General features: G+C 35.9%; 1 protein-coding gene across 1 annotated transcript; it reads left to right on the forward strand.

The window, feature by feature from the left end:
* The first annotated feature begins 609 nt into the window (after positions 1-609).
* On the forward strand, positions 610-7433 carry LOC123565069 (uncharacterized). Its single transcript, XM_045359077.2, has 2 exons — positions 610-1359; positions 5211-7433. The coding sequence occupies exons 1-2, from the start codon at positions 803-805 to the stop codon at positions 5731-5733; spliced, it is 1080 nt and encodes a 359-aa protein (XP_045215012.2). The 5' UTR covers positions 610-802; the 3' UTR covers positions 5734-7433.
* The last annotated feature ends 3030 nt before the right edge of the window (positions 7434-10463 follow it).

Here is a 10463-nt window from a genome sequence, read left to right on the forward strand (position 1 = left end):
TACTTCATATGAGTAATATATGGACAAATGTTACTGCGACGATAATAGTGACACTCTCAGCAATGTACAGTGCGACTGACCACTTTTCAGCAATGTACAGTCTAGCCCTAGTCCACCGACCGGCCATTTTAACCCTTAAATGCTGTTTTTTTATAAAAGATACACACGTAATCTTTCAGTCAATTTACCCCGTTAGTCACACAGTAAGATTTTGATAGAAATGTTGGTTTAGCTACAGCAAAATACCACTGAATCTTGCATTTTACAATAATTAATCATGCATATAATACGTAAACAAGCGTTTTCTTCATTTAGAATTTATTAAAACTCGATCATAGGTATATTTACACTTGTTTCAAGGTTGCGTTAAAAATACCGATTTACTTACATCTTGAAATGCACAGTGATAACAGATACCGTGGTAAACTGGCGGACGTCCCGAATCTTTACTTACGAAAATTATTTCACACGCAGAAAAAAAATTTGTTTTGTTGAAAGGTTATCAGCTTCATCTTTTACATCGTATATCGATGGCATCTAGAATAACTCCCCCTTTTATCCATATACCAACCTTCACGTGATACAAGTACATAAGACCTGTATTCCCTTGAGTGCATTTTGCAATTGATAAGTTATATGAACACATTTTCAAAATATTTCTGAAGTAACAAAGTACGTTAAAACGGTTATGTAAGAGTAAATAAACACTTTTTCAAGTAACTAATGAAAATATCCCGTTCAACTTAAGGTTTAACTTGAAGAATTGATTTCTTTTTAATTAGAAATAAATATTTTTGGCAAAATGAATAATGTAAATATGACTACATCAAATACAACGGAAGAAACTGTTATAATGGAGAAGAAAAGTGGATATGATTTGCCGGTGTATGGACTTGCTACTGGCTCTTTCTATTACATCCATATTCCCGCGCTCTGCTGCATCTTTCTCAGCTTCTGCAGCGTTGTGACTGTCATGATTTTGTCATTCAAAAGAAAGAGCTGGAAGACGTTTTTTACTACTTGGTCCAAAAGTGAGCGTTTTATCGTATATCTGGCATTCTGTGACGGCTGTTACAACGTGTTTCATAGCGTGGACCATTTGCACTACGTTATCTCGAAGGATCACGTACGGCCGAAGGAACTGTGCGAGTTTTACGGATTTACCCTGGCAGAAAGCATAATGGGACAAAACCTGATGGTTAATATTGTGGCCATCAACGCATTTATGCTGATGTATTTTAATAAGAATCTAGATTTTGGAAGACGTGACTGGAAGCTCTTGGCGTGGACGTTTGGGTTGCCGTTTGTTGGTGCCACCATTGCTGGAATCTTGGGACAGTTAGGACCAAATGGTTCATTGTGAGTAAACGTTTTTTTCTTAAAAAGTTTAAGAAATAAGCTAAATACACGCAAGCTGTATATGTTTTCGCGTCGATTCCAACATAATCCTTTACGATTATTATGTAAATTCAGTGTATAAAGTTGTTAATGACTGCACTGGGCAAAGTTAAACAATTACATATCTGTCGTTTGGGTGTAATACGACTTGCCGAAGAAAACGTAATAAAATGACTTCGACAGAAATTTTATTGAAACTACGATCATTTATTAGTAGAAATATTAAATTAAGATGCGCCTAACTTTCAACTAATTTTAACATAGCCTAGGTATTCAACAACATTTGTTCAAAGGATTTCGATATATTGCATTTAGTAAATAGAATTATATGAATTGAATGGATTTGAATGTATGAACATACATCCCCCTTTGGTACGTTCAGATGGTTTAGAGATGTAAGATGGTATGAACCACGCCATGAGAAAACCAACATAGTGGCTTTGCGACCAGCATGGATCCAGACCAGCCTGCGCATCCGCACAGTCTGGTCAGGATCCATGCTGTTCGCTTTCAAAGCCTATTGGAATTAGAGATACTGTTAGCGAACAGCATGGATCCTGATCAGACTGCGCAGAAGCGCAGGCTGGTCTGGATCCATGCTGGTCGCAAAGCCACTATGTTGGTTTTCTCATGTCGCGGCTCATATATATCTCTTTGTAATTCATTCAGCTTGTTTCCACATCCTAGAAGCTTTCAAAATACTTAATCACTGCTATGACAGGTTGTATGCATAAAATCAACAGGAGATTTTGTTGAATACAATGGGAATTACTTACGAAGATCACTTGATAATCTAAACTTTTTGGAACACACCTTTTTAGACTATAGTCTAAGAAATCAAAACTTGTTTCTCGAGAAGTTTATTTTCAGTTATTTTAAGTAATGAAAGATATGAATGAAAGTAATATTATGAAGAAACTAATCCTTAGTTGCATAAACAGTATCTAGTAGTATGAAAAGAATTTGACATAAATTATATCTGCACGCACATTATATTATATTTGACATTTAACAAGAAGTATCTTTAAAAAAGATACACGGCCGCATTAGTCAGTGCACACTTTAAGCAACGAAACGAGCATGCACTCTGCATTTTTTTACATACAATCGGGTATTTATAAAGCAAAACAAAATGTAGATTGTAAAGTAAAATTTTCATGTTTTTTAATATCTTACAGAACACATATTTTAATATTTTACATCATAATTATATTAATCACAATCTAAGAAACTTTGACAAAAGAAAAGACTAAAAAGAAGGGCTGAAAGGGGGCGGCGGGGGCGGGTTGCGAAATGATCATTTTTAAAATCGTCAAGGGATACGAAATGAACAAAGTGGGAACGAGTTCACGAGACTCTGCTGCAGGGGATTCAGGTTTATGACGTTTATAACAAGCTGTTTCCGCAGGAGCCTTGCAACGGATTATACTGTCTAACAATACAGCTCAGAGCACTTGCACACCCTTTAAGAAAATATTATCTATTCCATTCGGAAACCTGTGGAATTTTTCATCCACCAATCAAAATGTACAGTTTTAATCAGCTGTTAAATGACCTTCACCCCAGATATAAACAGGAAGTAAAGATGAAATCAATACCGGCTTCCGGCCGGAAAAATAGCTTCAAAATCTACATCAAGTAACAGCTAGAATATGAATAACAATAACATATATATCAGTTATAATACAAATGATGCAGTGGTAAAAAGGGCAAACAAAACAAGAACATAAATGCAAAGTAGTGTATGTTCTCCGCGAAAAGTATCATATCATACAAGCCACCATCATAACGTCATGTTTTTTTTTCGTGAAATAACTTATTTCAATCCAAAACTGTACTATAAGCAACAAAACAAACTGTAAAGACATTTTCAGATATAAAGTCGCCTTTAAAGAATAATACTCGATCCTTCCTAAGGCTGAAAATTATTATGTCAGTAGCTGAAAATTATTATGTCGGTACTAATAAAATACAATACTAAACTTTCTTAATAAATTATAGGTAAGCATGTAAAAAACAGGTAAATACATGGGAGGGCGGTGTCTTTGAGTGACAAATGACCCTGAAAGAATGTAATTTGGGGTAAAAAATTGACAACCCTGCGCGATTACGGAATAACTGCCCAAAGAAGTGCATAATTGCCCGAAGGTCGTAGGCCAAAACGTCATTATTCATTTTGAGGAGGCAACTGACACCGACCGAAGTTTATCGTAGAACAATTTTGTAAAATTAATGGTGTCAATTTAACTATGAGCGTTTTACTTCGAAATTCTACTAAAAATGATAATTGAGCTATGCCATGAGAAAACCAACATAGTGGCTTTGCGACCAGCATGGATCCAGACCAGCCTGCGCATTCGCGCAGTCTGGTCAGGATCCATGCTGTTCGCTTTCAAAGCCTATTGGAATTAGAGATACTGTTAGCGAACAGCATGGATCCTGACCAGACTGCGCGGATGCGCAGGTTGGTCTTGATCCATGCTGGTCGCAAAACCACTATGTAGGTTTTCTCATGGCACGGTTCATATATTGTGAACGTAATTTAGGGAAAATATCTTCGAGATAACCGGACTTTTGTGATAAGCAAGTTAGAAATATCGAGTTTCAACTGTATATCATATTAAATTATGAAATGACGCCACCTGATATTGTAACACCAGAAATAGACTAAAGAAAAAGAACAGCAGATAATATAAAAATGAAAAACGTGCAGAGAGAATGGCACTTCGTGATAAGAGGTAAAGAGGGGAAAATGGGCTGATAATAGAAGAAGAAAACAAAAATATGTTATAAGTGACTATGAATTATTCAAAGCTGAATAGATAAGAAAACAATATCACAAAACAATGCTACTTACTACAATTGAGAAGGAAACAATAGAAAGAAAATGTATAGGTAATGACGATTACAATTTTAGCTGTATTTTTATGAACTTACATTGCCTACGATCTAGAACTCATGAATGGGAAAACAGAACTGTGCACAGTAATGTAAGAACTGCATTTAAGAAGTTTTGTTCGAAGTGCTCTCAGACTTATAGACTGAGATGTAAGCAATGGTTTTCTTGTCAGAAAGCCTGTTATGTACACGACGCCGGTGCATCCGTGTAAAAGGAAATAAACGCGTTTCTTTATCGTTAATTCATAAAAGACAAATTACTGGCTAGACAACAAATAACTCGTAATAATAAGATATGTAAATCGCAATATAAAAATGTTTAAAACGCCATCCTCTATGAAATATGAAATATGATAATATTATTTCAGTTGATATGATGCGTCTATGTGTAAGCGTACACCTACAATACGTCTAAATTATATCCACTGGAACGGTTCTATTTCTTGACTTACGACGCTGAGGTTGAAGTTATTGACAGACTTGTAATTACTTTGGTTTCAAAATTGAGTTATTATCATCGCTAAAAGATGAAAGCACGGCCTCCGTGCCCGAGTGGTTAAGGTCGCTGACTTCAAATCACTTGCCATTTACCGATATGGGTTCGAGCCTCACTCATGGTGTAGAATCCTTTTTGTAAGGAAGCCATCAATCTAGCTTACGGAAGGTGTGTGGTTCTACTCATGTGCCCACCCGTGGTGAAATAATGCACAGAGGGGCACCTGGGGTCTTCCTCCACCATCAAAGCTGGAATGTCACCATATTACTTAAATTGTGTCAATGCGACATTAAATCCAACGACAACAAAAAGATGAAAGCATTTTCTCGTTTTGAACAAATAATATATATGAGTCCTGTAAGCTTGTTTCTCATTGATCATCTAACCTTCTAACAATCTGACAATATCCTTTCTTCAGTTGCTACTTTGACGGTGTCAAAGGCGTGACGGCAAACATGTGTTTCACCACGGTTCCCCTACTCATTATTATCGTCATGAACAGCGTCATGTATGTTCTCACGTGGAAACGTATAAAAGAGCAGACGAGAAACATAAGAAGTTCAATGAAGGAAAGCAGAGGCTCAACAAAAAGCAGGTCGACGCTAAGTAGCTCCCAGCGTGCAGCCAGGACAATGTCAATGTTTGTGGTCGCGTTCTTCATTCAGTGGTGGTCTCTGGCGTTATTTGGTGTATGGGCGCTCGTGGACGATGACGTTCCCCAGGTGATTTTTCATTTCGTCACGACTTTCACAAATATTGGTGGCTGCTTGAATCTCGGGATCTTCTTGATCATGAGATACAGGCTCCAACAATCAGAGACGACGAGCGAGACGCAGAGTGAGAGCAAAAAACTGGAGCTTAGAGACACCAAAACCAAATCTACAGATTCCGGGAATGTTTCTACGTCCGATCCAAATATACAGGATGAGAACATACTTTAACTTCTTGGCATTTATAAAGTGTACTGAAAGTTTGTAACAGCTTTTTCAGTCAGTGTCACGGATATTTATCTTGGAATTGAAGAAATAGACGTTTTTACTAATACGTATATTTTCTGTTTGAATAATACATAACATTTTGCATGTGATTTTATCAGTTTTGCAAGGACTAGTTTTAATACCATTCTCTTATTAAAGCTGCTCGCCCTCAGTTTGGTCGAAAAAATTAAATTTCTCAAAAGCAACATTTTTGTAACAAGAATATAAACTGAAAAGGTATAATCAACAGAATAAGCGAAAATCTACGTAGCGTTATGAGAAAATGGCTGATGAAAACAAGTTTACGGATTCACAGCATTATATGGCTATATTGAAAAATAATAAACCGTTTGAAACGCTTTACTTTTTCCAAATAACCATATAGTGCGGTAAATCCATAAACCTTTGTGCGGGCGAGCAGCTTTAATGTCTTATCCATGAGCAATAGGAAAGGCATGTACATATATAACACATCTAACTGCATATAACCATTCAATCTCGTTAGTAATAATCACGATTAATTTGAAATACAATGCATTTGATTCATACAAAATACATTATATTTTTAAAATGTAAACTGCAGGTACGGTACACTTTTCAGGCATAGAGGCCACTAAGATATTTGAAAAGATAGATAGATAGATGAATTTCGTGCAATCCGCATTTTCTGTTTCTAATGTTATTGATAGTGATGTAATACATATTTACAGGAAATCTTGAATATGTTTTGGTTAGTGATTGTTTAAAACGTTATGAAGTTTTTAAATTAATGTAAACAAGATGAAATTATTTTCTTGCATCAAACTTGACCCTCAATTTTATTTCTTTTTGATTTTTTAAGTTCATGTTTGATACGCCTTTTTAATGCTGATAAAATACACAGCAGCCATCGAACGTTGGTTCGTTTTGTAATGCTAACAACTTCAACCGCAAATGTTCATATGAACATGATTTGAGTTGTTACATATGGACAGGAATTCTGTTCACTACTTTTCACCAAAGTTTATACAAATTTTCGCACACCTTACTTTACCTTAATTTAGACGTTAATATCTTAAGTATTTTTCAAGGTCGCTGATTGACTGGTGTGTCCTAAGAAAAAAAAAACAGTATTAAATTTAGAATTTTTTTTTAAATACATTGTATTTGCGAGGTAGTTAAATGTAGTAATAAATGAAAAATGTGCCTGTCACCATAGATATAATCGCTTGTTTACAATGTTACGCTTCACCGATCTTATTCATTTGTAGTTCAGTTATTAAAAAGTTATAATGTATGAAATACCTATAAGACAAGAGATAATGATGATGATTTTCATTATTAAACCAACTGAGCCGTGCCATGAGAAAACCAACATAGTGGCTTTGCGACCAGCATGATTCCAGACCAGCCTGCACATCCGCGCAGTCTGGTCAGGATCCATACTGTTCGCTTTCAAAGCCTAATGGAATTAGAGAAACTATTAGCGAACAGCATGGATCCTGACCAGACTGCGCGGATGCGCAGGCTGGTCTGGATGCATGATGGTCGTAAACCCACTATGTTGGTTTTCCCATGGCATGGCTCATTAATTCTGAACCATAAAGCTAGAAAGTCGCCACATGACCTATAATTGTGTCGTTGCGACGTTAAACCCAACAAATAAAAATGTTTCTCTGCAAAGAGTTTTTTTCCCGCTTTTTCTTTTTCTTGTCTGCGTTTGTTTGTTTCTCAAGCTAAAACAATTAATAATCGGCTGAAACAATAAATGAGAAAAGATGAAAGTATTTGTTTTAGCTAAGATCCGCAATTCAGTTTCAAAGGATTCTGTTGCATTGATGTATGCTTACAAAGCATTGTTGTCACAAACAATGGGATTTCTTTTTTTTCCATATCCTTTCCACAGCCTTAAGGTACTAAAACGTATTAGCGTCTGATGGCCCTTTCACGCTTCCGTAGAAACAACATTTATTACACGAAACTTATTTTGAAAATATTTCTGAAATGTCTAGGTCTGCAGCTCTCAAACACGGTTATATCTTACATCTGAGGCCTATACTGACACTCTCAGACAACATAAAAAATGACATTTTGAGCGATTTGATGAAGTTCCAAAATTATCAATGTACGCTTGGTCCGTTACGGACCCCTGTGGGATTTGTGTTTATCAAGAGCTCAAATATTTTTTCATAGATTAAAAGCTGACATACTGTACTAAAGCCCAGGTAATTTCAATTCGTAATAAAGTACTGAAAATTGGCTCCCCAATAGCAAAAAAAAAAAAAAAAAAGAAAAAAAAAAAAAAGAAGTCCACGCGCATACATTTAGACGGGGTGACCCCTGCGCGTGACCCCTGACTATCTACGAATCAAAATGCAGCTTTCGTTTTCAAGTTTAACATTTCTACTTTTTTTATTTACTTCCGGAAATAGCTGAAGGTCGAGTGACGTCATTTACTGTGTTGTCAAAAACATACATATGCCTGGCGAGATTGCATAAATATGTGCTGGCCGTCCTAAGGTTATCCAAGATGATTCAATGTAAGTTGTGGTTAAGCGAATATACTGTATTTCATAGTGATAATTATTTGCACTTTTTTTATCTAAGCTTTATCATAAGCATGAGATAATGTGAATTTAAAGGAGCCTTGTTACGTTTACGTCTTTATTCCAATTTCATCAAAATATGACGGACCATTTTTATGAGCGGCCTTGTTACTACTACATACAAGCGCAGGAACCACTTTGCCTTTTAAGATGCACCAGTCGTAATGTGTACTTATGTTTTTCACTATCATATTTTCTCACTGGTCAGATTCTTTTTGTTTGTACATGTCGTACTTTGATCTTTTATTTTATTTCTTTTAACCAAAGCTCACTTTGCTATTGCCCCCCCACCCCCGCCCCCCTGCGGCTATTGAGCTAGCCTGGAATGGCGAATTCGCCGAGGGGTGTGATTTGTGTTATGGTTGTACTCTGACTCAAGTACAAGGATCACAGCCATTAGCTTCTACTTTTATCCTTCTCATGAAATGACATCAGCCTAAGGATTTGTATACAGTGTATCCCCATTGAAAACCCCTCCAATCTTCGAGGATGCTATGAAACTGTTTTCAGACAGAATTAGGCCAGTGGTTAAATTTTGGACATAAGAAAATCTTTTTGTTCTGCCTTTAATGAGTTCAAATCCCACTGCTATCACTGTTATTTTCTATTTCACCTTTGTTTTCTTTATTACATTTTTATTTTAAATTTGTTTCATGCAGAAAATATCAAAGGAGAATATTTTTGCAGAATAATGAGAATAATAAACATGTCTAAACAGACCAGGAATTAATTAAAGCGGTTTGAAAGGATTTCTTTTTTTGAAAGTTTTTTCTCTATGATGTTCTAGAAGCATACCGATACCTCTGGTAGAGGGTAAACCCGTCCAAAGCTGAATAATTAATATTTAACCCTTAATCTGCTATATTTCTGTAATGGACTGGTCCATCTTTCAGTTTGGACTGTACCACTTATTACTCAAAGTGGTTTTCACTGAAAATTTACTGACTGAATGGCGAACAGTGCAGACCATGATCAGACTGCACGGATGTGCAGGCTGATCATGGTCTGCACTGGTCGCAAAGGCAAAATCATCTGCCGCCAGCAGGTTAAGGGTTAAAAGAAAACAGTCTTTGACCTTGTATTTATCGATTCTCGATTTATTGATTTTGAAACTAAATGGTGTTGATAAGGATGGGATCTGTTTTTAGAATTTGGCTCTTATTTTGGGAATACGTGTACACGTTTTGCATGAATGTTCAAAATATTACCATTGATGGATGAAATGTCTTTCATCGTACTGGCTTACATATCGTCTTATTTACTTCCTAGCCTACTTAACGTTTGCTTTTTGTTGATAATGATGATATCGTTTGATTTTAAGTATTAAATAACATGAATAATATAATACAGGTTTTCAAAATCTGTGTGTGGTGTATATAAAACTCATGAATGAAGGACAAAATTCAAAACTTCCTGCTCAAAAGAAGAAAAGCGGACACAATTCCCTTTAAAAATCAAAGGTTGGCTTTTGTCCGCCATGGTTAAATTCGCTGGGTGGGGGGGGGGGGGGGATTTTACGTATTCCAAGAAATATATAAAAATATATAATATTGTAAATAAGAGAAAAGGACATAAACGTTTTTTACTATGAAAAACTGCTCAAATGTAAAAAAAAATGAACTGATTAAATACATATAACATTTCCTAGAGGTGGCTTTATTAGAAAGTCCAGGTATTGCCATATTTAATCTCTGTTGGTGTCAACTGGAGCTCCTGTGTGTCGTTAGATGGTCTATGTTCAGTTGCATAGTCTAGCCAGTGTAAGGGTGTGTAAAGACTGCTGTTATTCGTGCTTGACTTGTTGATATTCTGTCCTAGCGGTGCGGCTTGTTGTGGTCCATTCTTTTGGGTACTGGTCATCTAGAATTGCATTGTTATCATAGCGTTTGTCAGACCATTAATATATATATACATGTCTTGTTATTTGTGTTGCACTAAATTCAAATCTGAATTATACTTCATTTACTTAATAATTACCTCTTGTTAGTGTTTAGAATATATACGTTGATTCATATATGTCATGTATACTGACCCATGATTGGAAATTCTATTCTGTTCTATTCTATTCTATTCTATAGATGGATTTACACATCGCGAGATCCTTAGCAA

Source organism: Mercenaria mercenaria, chromosome 2 (assembly GCF_021730395.1).
Source record: "Mercenaria mercenaria strain notata chromosome 2, MADL_Memer_1, whole genome shotgun sequence".
NCBI classification, from domain to species: domain Eukaryota; kingdom Metazoa; phylum Mollusca; class Bivalvia; order Venerida; family Veneridae; genus Mercenaria; species Mercenaria mercenaria.

Coding starts and splice junctions, on each gene's coding strand:
- LOC123565069 (XM_045359077.2), top strand. CDS start 803: ATGAATAATGTAAATATGACTACATCAAATACAACGGAAGAAACTGTT. Junction 1,360..5,210: donor TTAGGACCAAATGGTTCATT/GTGAGTAAACGT, acceptor TCCTTTCTTCAG/TTGCTACTTTGACGGTGTCA.